General features: G+C 40.1%; 1 protein-coding gene across 2 annotated transcripts in view; it reads right to left on the minus strand.

The window, feature by feature from the left end:
• Nucleotides 1–1,984: 1,984 nt before the first annotated feature.
• Nucleotides 1,985–17,357, minus strand: part of trpm6 (transient receptor potential cation channel, subfamily M, member 6) — a 39,480-nt gene continuing 24,107 nt past the window's right edge. For both annotated transcript variants that reach the window (XM_058774507.1, XM_058774508.1), the window contains exons 20-40: nt 13,108–13,209; nt 12,867–12,995; nt 11,022–11,270; nt 10,692–10,866; nt 10,368–10,482; nt 9,711–9,901; nt 8,841–8,973; nt 7,731–8,656; nt 7,571–7,647; nt 7,365–7,485; nt 6,610–6,653; nt 6,443–6,507; nt 6,332–6,354; nt 6,187–6,237; nt 6,030–6,095; nt 5,653–5,954; nt 4,192–4,274; nt 3,897–4,102; nt 3,768–3,819; nt 3,542–3,651; nt 1,985–2,877 (exon numbers count right to left, since the gene is read on the minus strand). In XM_058774507.1, coding sequence (XP_058630490.1) covers nt 2,831–2,877; nt 3,542–3,651; nt 3,768–3,819; nt 3,897–4,102; nt 4,192–4,274; nt 5,653–5,954; nt 6,030–6,095; nt 6,187–6,237; nt 6,332–6,354; nt 6,443–6,507; nt 6,610–6,653; nt 7,365–7,485; nt 7,571–7,647; nt 7,731–8,656; nt 8,841–8,973; nt 9,711–9,901; nt 10,368–10,482; nt 10,692–10,866; nt 11,022–11,270; nt 12,867–12,995; nt 13,108–13,209 — 3,267 coding nt within the window. In that variant the 3' untranslated portion in view covers nt 1,985–2,830. The remainder of the gene's footprint in view (nt 2,878–3,541; nt 3,652–3,767; nt 3,820–3,896; nt 4,103–4,191; nt 4,275–5,652; nt 5,955–6,029; nt 6,096–6,186; nt 6,238–6,331; nt 6,355–6,442; nt 6,508–6,609; nt 6,654–7,364; nt 7,486–7,570; nt 7,648–7,730; nt 8,657–8,840; nt 8,974–9,710; nt 9,902–10,367; nt 10,483–10,691; nt 10,867–11,021; nt 11,271–12,866; nt 12,996–13,107; nt 13,210–17,357) is intronic.

Genomic DNA, 17,357 nt, shown 5'->3' on the forward strand with positions numbered 1-17,357 from the left:
CATTTTAAGATTATTTTTATTTTATTATAATTATATTATTATTAGCCTATTGTTCAGTTATTCTTGCATGCTGGTTCATAATAATGAAACCTTTGGGCTTTTGTGTTTTCTTATGTGTTGCTGATGGAGGGTGGGCTGGGCAATGGGGAGGGGTGGAGTTGGGCTCGGGCTCGTTTTATTCTGAATGTTTCTGGGTTGGTGTTGACGGAATACAACACACCCTGTTCATTCTGTTCGCGCACACAGACATAAGCACAAAGTATTTCTTACTGTGTAGGAATACAGTAATACAAGGGCATTGATGGTTAAAACATACTGTACGCAAGTGCGCGAACGCAAGCTTAAATTCACTGGTTGCTGCGCACGAGGGGCGTTATGGCGGGAAGTTTTCTATGCGGACAAATTCTGTTATGTGGGAGCAACAGTTAGTTAATGTCTGTTTATTACAACTTACCTTAATAATAACATCTGGGTTTCTGTCAGAGACATCTGAATGTAACTTTATGGCCCTCGTGAGGTTTGTTATCGCCGCTAAACCAACGCAAGAGCTCACGTTGAGAGTGCGTGGGATTAGTGCTTGCGTCTGCGCATGCGTACTTTGAGTATGTGTCGGCCCTAACAAATGTAACCCTGGACCACAAAACCAGCCATAAGTGTCTTTTTTATTTTTTATTTTTTAAATTGAGATTTATACATAATCTGAAAGCTGAATAAATAAGATTGTTGTTAGGATAGGACAATATTTGGCCGAGATACAACTATGGGAGGTGTGCAAAAAAAAAAAATCAAAATATTGAGAAAATCGCCTTTAAAGTTGTCCAAATGAAGTTCTAAGTAATGCTTATTACTAATCAAAAATTAAGTTTTTATATATTTATGGTAGAAAATTTACAAAATATCTTCATGGAACATGATCTTTACTTAATATCCTAATGATTTTTTTGCATAAAAGAAAAATCGATCATTTTGACCCATACAATGTATTGTTGGCTATTGCTACAAATATACCTGTGCTACTTATGACTGGTTTTGTGGTCCAGGGTCACAAACTTGCCGATTCAAGTCTCCTATACTTCCGCTAATCGAGTATGAATATCAACTATAGACATACACTAGTCCTACACTTGAAATGAAGGAAATAACATGTCTGTGTTTGATTTTGAGTGGTATACCCACGTGACCACAGACGGCTATTCTACTGAACACTACTGATGCATACTACACATTTCAGTTTTTTCCTTTTCTTTCTTTTCTTAAATATTTTGTTAATTTATGAATCAGAATGTGTCTGTCTCCCTGGCTGAAAAAACAACAACAACAGCAAAACAAACAAAGGTAGCATCTGTTACCAAAACCCTTAAGACTGTACTTAGCGTGCAGCATCTTTTTATGTACTAAATATGTAAACATTTTTGTTTTCAAGTGCCATAGCTAGTGTGAAGTGAAGCTGAATGGCATTACGGGGTAGATGCTTTACTGTATAAGTGGTTTACTTGAGAAGCAATCAAAAAGTGGAATTCAGATGCAAGTGTGAATATTCAAACAACCAACTGTTTGTTGTTCATGGAGAACGGGCTCTGATTGACAGAACTTTAGTGCATGTCCACAATACAAGTAAAGCACATGTAGCATGGGAGGGTGGGGGCTTCTGTTAACTTGCCAACAGTTTGAGTGTGTGTGTGTGTTTAAGTGTGTTGTATGTACTGTATATGTGAGTTGGACTGTAAGACAGTATAGAAGTGAATGGTGAATAGCACTTTGTGTGATGGACTGAATACGTACGCATGTACTTGTTTGAGCCTGAGGGGTGGGTTGAGCTTGATGTGCCAGCATTGTGAAATGGACATGTAAAAGTACTGATTAATCGAGACCTTAAAGTGTCTCCTCCATGTTGTATATACTAAGCGAAGGACTTAAGTGATTTTTGTTAAATTCTATATTTTATGGCTTTTGTAGACATTTCTTTGTGGGATAAAAAAAAAAAATAAAGAAAATTTTATGGATGCAATCTTGTCTTCATTTCATTTTATTATTAATCAGTGTTGTATTCCAGTAAAAATATTGAAACTTCCTTAAAACAAGGTAAATTTATTTTAGAAACAAAAGTGTGTAAGATCAGAGAATAGTTTAACCCTTTTGCAAGTGTTCTAATTGTAAAAATAAACCTCACTACATTTGTTTAGATTTATGCTTAAATAATTTTAAAAACTGGATGAAAATCTTTTTTTTTTTTTTTTCTGAGAACAAGTCTTATCTTACACAGTAATGTTATGAAATAAATTGACTTTGGCAGCAGAATTGGATAAGACTTTTGCCAGTGAAGTAAGAAGAACATGCTTCAAGATACATTCTCTTATCATATTACAAAAACAATTAAAATAAATGAATCTTTTTTAGGATGTTTAGTTTTTCCTACTTGAAAACAGACCAGACTTGAAGACAAAAATACTAAATTGGATTTTGCTCTCATGAGGAGTTTGAAGGCCTCACATTCTATTATATTTTTATTTATTTCTTTTCAAACATAAAAATATATGTTGAACAATGTTTACACCATTAGTATAGGTACACAAATGAAGTATTAAAAGAATAAAAAAATTGAAATAGAAAACGGACTTCCCTTATCAACTTATATTGTTTATCGTGGAAAAAAAGCATCAGCTATGAGCAACACAAAAGTAAAAGTAAATGTTCTGTCACCTTGAGCAGCGCTTTACTATTTTTATATATATTCAGTCAGTAAAAACTCCAAATAGGATGTGAACAAGACGAGCTCCCTGGAAACTGAGTCTACTTCCAGGTTAGAGGTTAAACTGCGCTGCTCATCTCATCAAAAGGCAGGAACAGATTTCCTTTGGCTGCCGCAACTCCTCAAATCTGAAAAGCCAAACACAATATACTCAATTGTGATGCATATTCATAATTTATCACAGAGAGATGCTTTTCTTAAGATCCGAAATGAAATTTGTGGATTGTACATGAATAATTTGTTTTGATTTGATGTGGTTCTTGGAGAGGACGAAGACGAATAAAAAACAAAGCACCTTTGAAATATCAAACAAATGTGGCGGAGTGGTTTTCGTTTGTTTGTTTATTTTTTTATCCCTGTACTTCTGAAGCAAAGCCTCCCTCTTGATACAAACAACAGGCATCTCATATGTCTTCCATGAGACAGTAATTAATATCTAATCAAAGTCAACACTCTCTAACGCACAAAGAACTATTAAATATGTAATCAAAGAGAACACTCCACATGCCACAAAGGAAACCACGCCCCTCTTCTGCATGCCTTTGCTGTCATGGAAATGAAATCATTTCTGCCTCATTAGAATTTTTTCTAAACCTTCAGGCTTAATTAGATGGCTTTTCCTGTTCATTTTGAAGTTTGCTCTTTTCAAACAAACTATCAAATCACTTCTAAACTTGGAAACATGGAGGTATGCCATGTGGACGTATTTGCGAGAGCTGCCATTGCAGGGAATGAAAAATAGAAGAGTACTGAAAGTTCAACCCTCAACCTGTGCCACGAGTGTTACCTCACCTGAGAGACCGAGCTTCTTGCAGCAGGAGTTGCAGGTGTGCTTGAGAACAAAGCTCTGGATTGCATCATCACCCAAATTGGCAGGTCCAAACACCATCTCTCCAGAGGAGCTACAACAGGAGCAAACTTTACTTAGAAGCAGCGTAAACAAACGCGTTGAGAAGTACAAATCTTAGCAAATACACTGATATGTTTTGGATGTTACACATTTGTTGTGCCCAGTTACCTTTTATCATCAACTCTGATCAGTGAGGGGTCTGTGAGGTCCACTCCCACACCTTCAGCCAAAAATAGAGAATCATCTTTCCAATAATAATAATAAATACAGGCTATTTCAAGTAAGCCTATCTTATACCTTGTAGATCCAACACTAGCAGTTCCCTGTTGGTGTACTCGTATGTCCAGTGAGAGAACGCTAGTATTGCTTCTTCCAGACCAGAGGAGGGCGAGATCTCCTCCCCTGTATTATTGTTGTATTTCCTGAAATGACCGCTCATGTTCTTCTCAACAGTCAACCACTGGCCGTCAGAGCGCCAGTGCAGCAAGAAGACATCCAGAAACCTGCACACATACACGTGCTTAGACTTATGTATACTTAGTCATCAACTTCTTGTCATCGTAACTACACAGAAAGGATTCATAATGCTGACCTAGGAATGTAGGGCACACTGCTGGGTTTAATTTGGTTGAATCGCTGCATGAGTTTCTGTGCTGCTCTCTGTTGTTGGATTTCCTGCAGGATGAAGAGAAATTAGTCAACAGAAAAGCAGAGAGAATAATAATATCTATCTATCTGTCAAAAGTTTGGAATTTGATAAAACAATACTGTAAAAATAGTATTATTGTGAAATATTATTACAATGTAAAAGAACTGTTTTCCATTTTAATTTCTCTTCATCAGCTTGCACTGGCTGCCAATAGCCGCTCGCATCAAATTCAAGGTACTGATGCTTGCCTACAAGACAACCACTGGCGCTGCACCAATATATCTAAACTCGCTAGTTCAGAAGCTTGCGTTCTGCAAATGAACGATGCCTCATGGTGCCATCCCAAAGAGGCACAAAATCACTCTCACAGACCTTTTCCTGGACCATCCCCAGCTGGTGGAACGACCTGCCTATCTCAATCCGAGCAGCTGAGTCTTTAGACATTTTCAAAAAACATCTAAAAACATCTTTTTCGCCATCACCTGACAAATTAATACTAGTACTTACCTATTCTATTAGTTTTGGATTTTGTTTGTCTTTATATATAAAAAAAAAGTCCTTGCTGTGTGCACCCTGATTGACTAACTGAGATTTGTCACAGCACTTGTATATTGTTGCCCTCTTGTTGGTCTGTTTGCTTCTACTTTGTAATTGGCTTTAGATAAAAGCGTCTGCCACATGACTAAATGTAAAATGTAATGTAAATGTAATTGGCATAACAATTTGCCTTCAGAATTGCTGTGATGTCACATGATCTTTCAGAAATCATTCAAATATGCTGATTTGGTGCTTTGTTATTATCGATTATTATTGGTGCTCAATTAATAAATAAGTAATAATGGGTCTTATCATCAATGCTGAAAACAGTTTTTGCTGCATAATATTTTTGTAGAAACATTGACTTTTGAATGGTAGTGTATCGTGGTTTGTACAAACATATTAAGCAGCAAAGACTGTTAATAAAAATGAGATATGTTTCTTGTACACTTCTTCTCGAATGTTTCTTGAAGTAGCTTATTAGAATTATTTCTGAACGATCATGTGACTGAAAATTGGAGTAACAGCTGCTGAAAATCCAGTTCTTTTAAATTGTAATATTTAAATTACTATTTGAAAAGCCTTAGTGAGCATAAGAGACTTTAGAAAATCTTTCAAAAATTCAATTATTCAAAATATTTGGCAAGTTTTAATTGTGTGTGTATGTGTGTGTGTGTATGTGTATGTGTATGTGTATGTGTGTGTGTGTGTATGTATATATATATATATATATATATATATATAAATACAATGTATATACACACATAATTAAAATATCTGCTGTTAGTGTTTAAAATAAAAACAATGAAAGTTACATGCATCAACTGCAGAAATGTACAGTTTATTTATTTAAAATGTAAAAACTACCCGCAGACAGAGATGAAGTGAAGTGCTGATTGGGAACACTTTCTGCCAGATGCGAACCACCTCTGGCCTGAAGGCTTTCACCACATACACTGATCCCAGCTTCAACACATCGCCCTCAGCCCAGGTACACACCACCTTGGTGGCCCTGCACAGACCCCCATCCAGCACCTCCTGGTGGGCTAACGGCTGAAGAACAGCTGTACGTCCATGCTGAATCCAGGTGGAAATTTTAGAGGACTGATCTTCAAGTGAAGACCCTGCTTCTGTCTCCTCAAGTCTATAAATACAGACCTCAACACCACCTGCAAAGAGCAGAGGACATTTATGTAAATAACTAAATCTGGCTAAAATTGGTTAACCATGGTTTGATTGTTTACCCAATAATGACACAGGGGTGAATGGTATAGAGTGAGCCAATCTCATAAGGTTGTTCCTCTCCATTGCTGAAAGAAAAAACCCAAAAGAGATCCATAATATCCACATAACAACAAAACAAAAAAACATTTGAGGTTATGAAGTCTAATTATTACTCACATGAGTAATGTTGGCCTAAATCTTCAGTCAACTTAAACGTAGAGCTCTTTACTAACATCAGACATAGACAGAGCACATCAAAATCAAACCCATGCAATTTACTCACAACGTAAACAGAATTAGCATAAAAGTACAAGTAACTTACCTTCTTGTGTCATGCTGCTTACCCTACAAGAAGTAGAGAAATTAGGTGAACAGTTAGAAATATTTCCTCTTAATAATTAACCTGTCTCATCAAATCAAAATTTGAACTTACGAGGGTCTTTGACTGATAGACCTGGCCCAGCTGCTTAGAAGTGGCTGCCCGGGGGTCACAGTGTTCTGAGGAGAGGTTACAACATTCAGCCCATCAAATGTCTCACAAACAGGAAAGAAATCACCTTCATGATGTGAGCACTACAGGTGAACTATGATGGGCCTTACCAGCCATGATGGGGCCAATTTTGTGAAATCCACTTGGTCAACATCTAATAAATAAAATGAAAATTATCCCAGAGTCATTTTGCAGGTTGGTGTCATCTCATCTCAGGTAAAAATTCCATATAATATATATATTATAATTTCAGAGATTCTGCAGGTTTTATGAAGGTAAATGGAAGAGTTTTAAGACCAAGTACTGAAAATTTAAGGAATAAACTGAATAGAACACAATACGTCATTATGGTCTCTAAATAAATGTATTGTATTAGCAGCATTTCAAAGTTAGAAAATACAAAAAATTTACATTCTTCATAAGTATTGTTGTCTTGTTTTCCAGTGCAAGATTCTTAAATCAAGATGCATTTGCTTGCAATGCAAAATGACATTACATAAAAAGTCTTGTTTTATAAGAACTGATCAAAATGAAGCAAGTTTATATCATCAAGATATTTGTTCCTGTTTTAAACAATCTTACTTAATTGATCTGATCTCGTTTCATTTTCCATCTCAAGTATATGCATCTTGATTCAAGGACATTAAGATATTTGTTTTGGAAAACAAAACAAAAATGAGGAAGATACTAATTTTTTGCAGCACATGCAAAATTCAGTGGCATGACTGTTAATTTAAGACTTCTGCTCTGATTTAAGAGCCTTTTTAGCCCTCAATTAGTGGAGGGGGCACATTAAAACTGTTTAAGACCTTTTTTAGACCTGCAGAAACCCTACATTTGGGCATCAAAAAGTTTGAAAACATACTCAGCTGGGTTAGACTGACTGAGGTTCTGAATCTCCGGTCAAACAGGCCTTTTACTTTCCTCCTCATTTTTCTGCGTTGGTCAAACTCGTGCATGCATCCCCGTGTTTCATCTAGTTTTACCTAAGAGACAGTGGCATTACTTAACCATATGTTTATCACTAGGTCTGACTGTTTGAAATTAAAAAGACATAGCAGGTTGGCTTACATTCTCAGGGGTTCCTGCTCTGGTCTTTATGAACTTTTTCCCAAATGACCCTTGTCTCTTAAAGATCTTAGATAACCCTAGAGTCACATACATTAATGGATGAATTAACACAAACTAAGATTGATATATAGTGTGTAGTTATGATTTGCATCCATAATACCTCTCTGGTCATGGCTGAGTTGGGGAGGTTCCAGAAGTGTCTGTCTGCCGTGCTCTGATGTCGAGGCATCAGGCATGGCCATAGTCTCCACGCTGGCCGAGAGCGAGCGGCTCTGCTCCAGATCAAAGGCCCATTTCCTGCCTAAAAGTCCTTGAGGTCTTTTGGAATGTCCAGCATCATCAAGCCTGTAGAATGCTGGGTTTCTGATCCCCACTGATCGATCCCCATCACTGCGGGAATCTGTAAGCAGGAATGTATGGCTGGAGGATCTGGACAATGCATGCGAGTCGTCCTCATCATCCTCTTCCTCCATAGACTCCTCATGGCTGGGTTGAAGCTGTAAGTCTCTCATCAGAGGCATGGTGGGAGAACTGGCACGTGATGGTTCCCCAGATCCATACATTCCCTTGTCCCTCCATCCAGCGCATAGGTGAGGTAAAGAGAGGTGGCATACATCTTCTCTTGAATCGCCACGCTGTAGGGGCCACCTGAAACTACAATCTTCTTCCTCTGGGCCTGCCAACATGCATTTGCTCTTGACCTCAAAGGGTCCAAAACTCGTCCCTGGTGGCAGCTCCAGGGAAGTACGCTGCCTGCCAGGCCCCAGGCCTCTGAGTAAGGAAGGTGGCATACTGCGGTAGTGCTTCGGAGATGTAAGTGCTTGGCTGGGAGCGAGACTTCCGCCAATGCGGAGACAGCAGCTATGGGACACTTGCTCATGGCGACACGCAATTGGCTGGCTCTGACCAAGACGCGCCACCTCTTGCTGCTGGTTATCTGTGGCTGAGAGGAAATTTAGAGTGTCGACTGCTAAAGCAGACAAGTCCTGCAACTGACCCAAGTGACCGTCTAAAGTGCGCATATTGTCCTGGATGATACTGATCTTCTCAGCAACCTCAACTAATATTCCAGCCATCTCTTCAGCCCTAGAAAAAACAAATTAGACAAACTTGAGTTCATTCCATTGATTACAGGTAAACCAAATCATTTTAAATGGAAATTCAGATGCATATTTTTTATTTACAAAGTTCAATCGACTGATAGATTAACTAAAAAACAAATGATGTAATTTCCTGCTGCATCCAAATGAGGTTTGGGAGATGCACTCACTTGTCAGCTGCAGAGCGAATCCGGTTGATTTGACTGCCTTGTTGACTCTCCTTTTTGTCTCTGAAATATCCAGCGACACACTTTTCTTCAAACTCATGCAACTTCTTCAGATCATTAGGGGCCAGGAGTAATTCTGTACACATATCAGCAATACACTTAAATATGTGATAATATTGTGTATAAAAAAGGATTTTAAGAAACAACAGAATGCTCTTTTTGTATTGGATCAGCCATAAATGTACATTAGTTTTTTATGCAAGAAATTGTAAAAGGTAAAACATTATTATGTTGTCTCATTTTGTCAATATTCAACTATAGTGAAAATTATAAAATAATTGAATTGGACAATTGTTAAATTATAGATTGTATGTGTAATGTGTGTAAATCGATTCACAAATAATTTCTAACCAAACATGTGCACCACTAGTAAACAGATCTGCTTCTCAGTCAAATTCTGACAAGATCACAATAATCATGCAGCGAAGAATACTAAGCTACTAATATTAATATTTTAATTTAATAGTATAATCATTTAATATTCTTAATGTTTATTGAATACTTGATACTGCTGTTAGATAACGTTCTTTTTTTGTCTTTTTGTTCTGTCACAACACTTATTGTACAAAATACCTGAACGCTACATGTCATTGTTTAAATTTAAGTTGTTCATATTTTACCATTTTTAAATCTTATTAAATAAAGATGTTTCTTCCTTTGTTTGGTAAAGAACTATAAACTGGTATTGGTATCCTCTACTGTTTTTTTTTTTGTATTGTAACAATCCTGCCAAGTCAATTATGCAAGACATGACAGTTTTGTAAGACATAAAACAGAGGGCTATGATGGTTCATAAAAAATTCACACACTTACTCAGACCAGTTTTTCCCCGTTTGGATGCCTTTCTGTGCTTTTGCCACATTGAGCTGAGACACAATGTTACATGACTGAGAAGGATGAGAGGGGGCGGCAGCCACGGCTTCTCCTGATATGTCATGATGTAACGATAGCGGTTGTATTTCCACAGCTTACGGGATATGGAGCTCATGTCAAAGTAAACATTGCTGTGAAGTAAATAATAATGCAAAGTAGGTTAAAGCATCACAAAGTAACCAAGACTCAACAATACCTCAACAACGACTCCTGCAACAATCTTCCACTCTGGATGTCATGGTGCATGTTAGTCCAACAACTCAACAGACCAAATTATCATCACACCAGGAAACAAATGAAAATATATGAGTGAATGACACTTAATTTTCTAGCGATTATCGCCGATTTGATTGCACAGATACTATTTAAACTAAACTGAGCTAGACAATGACATCTCTGAATTCAATAATGAAATGCCTTTAACTGAAAATTGAGTGTTTAATCTTATCATTATACATTACTGACACTCTATCCTCCAATTTGATACTGTTAAGTGCTTTGACACAATCTGTATTGTTAAAAGCGCTGTATAAATAAAGGTGACTTGACTTGACTTATGCCAAGTAATAAAGATGAAGATGAAGATGAAGTGCATACTTGAAGAATGCAATGAGTACATTGACCATGATAATGTACTGAACAAAAAGGTAGACGGCCTGCAGGAAGGGGGTGAGGAAAGCTCCAGGGACACAGGTTTCAGGATTACTACATGCTGTCAAAACAAGAAGGGATGATCACACTAGAATCTAACGTAAAATATCTTACAAATGTTATTAATAATAATAGACAATAGTAACAATAGAGTAGATCATATACAAGACGTGAAGAGTGAACCACAACCTGACAACCAAATATTAGAGAAAAGGTTATTCAAATCAGATGAACTGACCAGACTGAATGGTGTCATTTTGTCGTACTCACCATCAATCTCTCCAGCATACACCTCCCCAAAGATCATCCAGTAGGGCTGAAAGACTACATCTCTGAGCAGATTCCAGGATGGATCCTCATTAGGGGACAGGATGGACTTCCTGGACGTGCCAAAACTGACCAGCACAATCGCCATAATGACTACGATATAGAACATGTTGCTCATCTGTTGGAGAATATATACACATTTTAAATTATATTTTCTATTTTTGTGAAATGTATCATAGTATTAAAAAAAACAACTGATCTTATGAAAAACATAACAACAGCAAATGTTGCATGTAGACTGTAATTATGTATTGATACATCTAAATTACACACCATTTTGGTGATCATGGTCAGGTATGGTCCTGCATGCTGATTGACAGCAAAAAGGTCCAGAAGCCTGACAGACCAGAAGATGAAATCCAAAGAGTAGACAATGTGACTGGCTAAGCGTGTTTCTTGATGCCACCGTAGGGAGACCCCGACCAGGAACAGGAGGATGCCCATGAAATCATTGATATTCCAATACTCACTGAACCACACCTTCAACTTCTTAGTGAACTTCCTGGGCTCCAAAACCAACACCTAGAAAACAAATCGTACCCATGTGTACCCAGCACTCTCAACACAATATACACTGAACTAGTGAACCCACTGAACTAGTGGGTTGTGAACCAGTATTAAAGGGATAGTTCACCCAAAAATGAAAATTATGTCATTAGTTACTCACCTTCATTTCAAACCCGTAAGACCTCAGTTCATCAAGTTCATCTTTGGAACACAAATTAAGATATTTAAGATATTTAATTTTATTTAATGTAAACAACAACGTATGCTGTCCTGTGTCGGCTGCACCACGCGGATACATTGTCTACGCTTTGATTTGAATGAAAACAACGTGTCCGCATGGCGCAGCTGACACAGAACAGCATACATTGTTTTTTACATTCAGTGGATACTCTCCAAATTGGCGCCAGGTTGACATGGAGATGAATTGTTGAATAAAGTCATTATTTTTGCTTTCTTTGTACACAAAAAGTATTCTCGTAGCTTTGTAAAATTACGGTTGAACCACTGATGTCACATGGATTATTTTAACAATGTCCTTGCTACGTTTCTGGAACTTGATTGTGGTAGCATCCTTGCTGTCTATTGGAGGGTCAGAGAGCTCTCAGAATTCATCAAAAATATCTTAATTTGTGTTCCGAAGATTAATTTATTACAGGTCTTATTACAGGTTTGGAACGACATGAGGGTGAGTAATTAATGACAGAATTTTCATTTTTGGGTGAACTATCCCTTTAAGTAGCAGGCTTGTTCTGAAAGGGTCATGAAAAGCAGAGAAAAATGCTAAATGCAAATAATAAAATGTAACTATTTAAAAGATTAAACACTTCCCATATCTGTTATCATTGATGACAAATATGATACATGAAATCAAAAAGTACAGTACTGTGGCACAAATTCATCTGTCACTTGTTAACATCAGGAGCAAAAGTTTATATGCAAATGAAAATAATATACAACTCCAATGTATGTTGAAAATATAGAAATATTGTATGTTGAAATAATTGGACTGTAATTTACAACAATATTCTAAGTCAATTTTGTTATTAAGGAACTCCAAATAAATAAATAAAGGCCGTTCAAACAAATGTATTTTGTGTTTTTTTTATGTCTTGAATCATTCTGAGTTATACGTAGTCACTTATGCAATATTAGAAATATTTTGTTGCTGATTTAAAGGAGAGGACAAAAAATGCTTTTTGTTTTAATTGTTATTCTTAATTGTACCGGAAATATTTTTTTACTGTTATTCAGAGATTTTTTACCTAATAAACAATCACTCAAACATATATTCAATGGTAGAACTCTGTTAATAATTCCCACAAATGCACTGCTGCTGGGTTCATAGATAACAGAGGATGGGGGAGTCAGACAGTGGCATTCTCAGGGTCAAGCTTGAGAACAGCCTAATCAGAGAGATAGCACCTTACTGAAGACCTTTGGAATCCAGCTTGGTAAAGATAAGACTTTTCAAAGACATGCTTTCTTTAATTGCCCTGAACAGCTACAAAGGGCACTGAGCCAACTTTTCACAGACAAAAGGAGACATTTATGATCTCATACTGTATATTTCTTTTAACTGCTGGAGAGGGGTGTGATTTCAAGGGCACTCACCTCTCGAGCTTTCTCCGCTGCCATGGTCAGGATGTAAGTTATGACCAAGTACTCCTGAATGTTGGGTTTCTCATCCAGCCTCACCAGCACAGTATAAGAGAACATCATGAGGAAACCCAAAAACGCCATCTGTGTGGACAAATCAAATCTTCAGAGATTCAAGGTTGACAAGAGAGGCAGCTGGAGCGAGAGGCTGTGAAAGAATGAAGTAAGGTGGAGGTGGAATTAAGGGGAAACCTACTGTGTGAAACCAGAATTTCACCACTGGAGCCGTATAGAAGTCATACACCTTTCTGGTCCAAGAACAAAGACACTTGCTCCCTCTCTCCTCATCACCTTGAATCTAGAAAAAGACCACTATCAATGTAAATTACACACTGTGCCATAAGACGTCAAAGACTGTGTAGTGTTATAGGTTGGCAGCAGTGTTTATAACCGAAAGTAGGGATGCAACAACTTCATTTTTCAGAAGCATGTCTACTTTAGACTTGTTTTCAAAATAGTGCAGCTTTTCACAGTAACAAGTAACTTTTTTCAACAAGTAGTGATGTAGCTAAATTTCTGTTCATTTAAAATTAAACTGCACACATGAGTTCTTCATACCAATGACAATAACTATAACAAAACCCATATTTTATTATATCGTTATTAAACTAAAGTAAGTAAAGTTATTAAAAAATATAACTTTTAATAATCATTCTAATTTTGTGAGAATAGAGGTCCACCCAAGGACTACAACACAGAGAAACAATATCTTTGGAGTCGACCTGACTTTAAAGAGTGAGCATTTAAAGCATGAGACGACAAAACTGCATAACATGCTTAAATAAAAATGGAAGTTTTCATCTGTTGGTGTAGATGCTAATATAGTTATTGCTACAGTTATTTTTATATTTAACATTCTCGGTGTGAATGGCCCTCTGGTGAATCGGTTGAATCTATTTGGACAGTTCAGGCAACTGATTAGCCAATTCATGTCCCTGCACAGAAATCCTTGCTCTCCATCCTTATAGAATAGCTATATAGAATATAGAATAGAATATAAAATATGTATACACTTAAAATATATATAAAATATACGTATACGTAAACACCATATAAAAAGTTTCTCAGGAAAATGCAATACTTTTGCATGAAAATGCAAATGTTTTGCCAACGAATGCACAATTTCTTTTGTGAGAGAACACAAGGCAATAATTTTCCAAGACGACAAAAAAGCATTTTTCCTCCCATCTCATATTTTTCCATCACCATGTCCCAGTGGGGCTCCATCGATAGCTACCTATTGTAGCTACTAGCCTTTTCTTCAAAAGTGCAATTTGATTCATAAACAAATGACTCAAAAAGAGTGGTCAGTTTGAATCAGTCCAACAAACTAAATGGGTTCCCCTTCTGTCGTTCACTTCGACGTTGTGTCGAGTGTACGACACTAGGGGTCGATCTTGGGAGCCCAAACACCTCTGACATCTTTGAGAAAAGGCCAATGAAATTGGGTGTGCAGAATTTGCATACCTGGCCACACCCGGATATCCGGGTATAAATAGGCCAGCATAGCATCTGCACACTCGTTCTGTTTTTTGGAGCCGAATGCAGCGTCTCTTCACGGAGAAGTTGCAGTCATTCACCTCTCGAAGCCTCATCGTTGGATCTACAGCACAGTCAGCGGTCTCTCCCTTCTCACGCACGGATAAGTGTTGTGAGAGCATCCCTGGTTGCTTCAATGGCGATCTCTGGATGAAACAATTTCCTCTGAAAGAGCAAAACTTCTAAAAGAGCAAAAACAAGGTGGGATTGTGTGATTCGTTATGCCTTTCCGTCCGTGTGTTTCTGGGTGTGGTTGGCATGTCTCGAAGGAAGACCGGCACGATCGCTGTATTCAGTAGAGTTTCCGGATGAGTTTGATAGCCCGTCTGTGGGGACTCGTGAGCAGGACAAGCTGTCGATCGCAGCATCGGAGGGTGGGCTTGAGCCATCGCAAGTGAATGACACGGCTGAGCAGACCCCTATGGGTGCTGAGCCTCAGTCCGAGGCTGACGCTGAGATGGCAGCTGTGCTTGCCCAGGCAGTCAAGAGCATCGGGCTGGAGTGGTCTCCCCCACCCTGCCCCGAGCGTTCACGGCTGGATGATTGGTTTATGGGTGCTGAGCACGACGCTAAGCTGTGTTCGGCCCCCGGTGCCTTTCTTCCCGGAAGTGTACGAGGAGCTGACGAAATCGTGGAAGGCCCCTTTTTCAGCCAGAACACGGTACACCGGCTCCTCTGCCCTCACCGTCCTCGATGGGCGTCCAGCGAAGGGGTATACGGAGGTTCCCCAGGTGGAGATTGCGATTGTGGTGCATCTCTGCCCGCAAAACGCCGTCACCTGGCGGGGCTACCCGAGACTCCCGTCCAGGGCATGTAAGTTCTCTTCATCCCTAGTGGCGAAGGCTTACACTGCCTCTGGACAAGCTGCATCCGCCCTGCATGCTATGGCCATCCTGCAGGTCTACCAGGCCAAGACGTTGAAAGAAATGCACGAGGGCGGTCCTAACCCAGAGGTACTGCAGAAACTGCGCGCAGCGACCGACTATGCTCTCCAGGCTATGAAGTTTAAGGCGCAGGCCCTGGGAAGGGCGATGTCTATTATGGCTGTCCAGGAATGCCACCGGTTGCTCAACCTGGCCGAGATGCGGGAAGCCGAGAAAATTTGCTTTTTTGACGCCCCCATTTCACAGGTTGGTCTCTTTGGTGACACTGTGGAAGAATTTGCCCAGCAGTTCTCCACAGTAAAAAAGCAGACGGAGGCCATCAAGCACATCCTGCCTCGGCGCGGGTCAGGTCCTGCCCCTGCACCCCCGAGTCAGCAACCTCCATCTGCTCGTCGCCGGGGACGGCCCCCTGCGAGGACTGTAGAGGCCCCGCGACAGCCTGGGCCTTCAGTCAAGCTCGACCAACGGCCCACCACTCGCAGGAAGGTGGCACCGCCAGCCCGTCATCAGGCCACTAGGAAACCTCGTAGGGCTGCAAAACGTTCCTAGATTTGAGGGTTCTGAATCGGGCCCTTCACAAGCTTCCATTCAGAATGTTAACCCTCAAGCACATATTAACATGTGGCAGAAATCAGGATTGGTTCGTGGCAATAGACCTGAAGGATGCGTACTTTCATGTCTCAATCCTACCAAGGCATAGGCCGTTTCTTCGGTTTACCTTCGAGGGACAAGCATATCAGTACAGAGTCCTTCCCTTCGAGCTGTCCCTGTCTCCTCACATCTTTACGAAAGTCGCGGATGCTGCCCTTGCCCCTCTCAGGGAAGTGGGCATTCGCATTCTCAATTATCTCGACGACTGGCAAATTTTTGCTCACTCGCGGGAATTGGTTTGTACACACAGGGACATGATCCTCGACCACCTAGCCCGATTGGGACTTCGGGTCAACTGGGAAAAGAGCAAACTCTCCCCTGTGCAGAATATCTCTTTTCTCGGTGTAGAACTGGACTCGGTTATGATGACTGCATGTATTTCTCAAGATCCTGCCCAGTCAGTGCAGAAGTGCTTGAGGGCTCTCAAGCAGAAAACAGCGGTCCCTCTCAAAAACTTTCAGAGGCTCCTGGGGCATATGGCATCCTCAACCACGGTCACGCTGCTGGGTCTGATGCATATGAGACCGCTTCAGCACTGGCTTCGTATCCGGGTCCTGAGATGGAACATCACACCGTCGTGTCGCCGTACATTCAGCCTTTGGGAGGACATTTCTTTTCTAAGGGCAGGAGTGCCCTTAGAGCAATTGTCCAGATGCATTGTTGTTACAACAGATGCTTTAAAGACAGGCTGGGGCGCCGTGTGCAACGAGCAGGCAGCATCAGGGGTTTGGACAGGACCTCGGCTGCATTGGCATATCAATTGCCTCGAGTTGTTGGCAGTGCTTTTAGACTTGAGGAGGTTTCGACCCTTGATCAAGCCAAGCACGTGTTGGTCCGGACGGACAACACAGCAACAGTTGCTTACAATCAACCACCAGGGTGGTGTTCGCTCCTATCGCATGTCACAACTCTTGCTTTGGAGCCAGCAGAGACTCAAGTTTCTGCATGCCACTCATATCCCAGGCGACCTCAGTCGTGGAGCGGATCTCCTCACACGACAGGTCTCGCTCAGGGGCGATGTGGAGGCTTCACCCCCAGACGGTTCAGCTGATTTGGAGTCGGTTTGGCCAGGCACAGGTGGACCTGTTTGCCTCGTCGGAATCGACCCTTTGCCAGTTGTGGTACTCCCTGTCCGAGGCTCCTCTCAGCACAGACGCACTGGCACACAGCTGGCCCAGGGGCTTACTCAAGTATGCGTTCCCCTCAGTGAGCCTCATTGCACAGACACTATGCAAAGTCAGGGAGGATGGAGAGCAGTTCCTGCTTGTGGCCCCTCATTGGCCCAACCAGACCTGGTTCTCAGAGCTTGTGCTCATGGCATCAGCTCCTACTAGGGCTGGGCGATATGGCTTAAAAAAAAAATCCCAGATTT

Source organism: Onychostoma macrolepis, chromosome 05 (assembly GCF_012432095.1).
Source record: "Onychostoma macrolepis isolate SWU-2019 chromosome 05, ASM1243209v1, whole genome shotgun sequence".
NCBI lineage: Eukaryota > Metazoa > Chordata > Actinopteri > Cypriniformes > Cyprinidae > Onychostoma > Onychostoma macrolepis.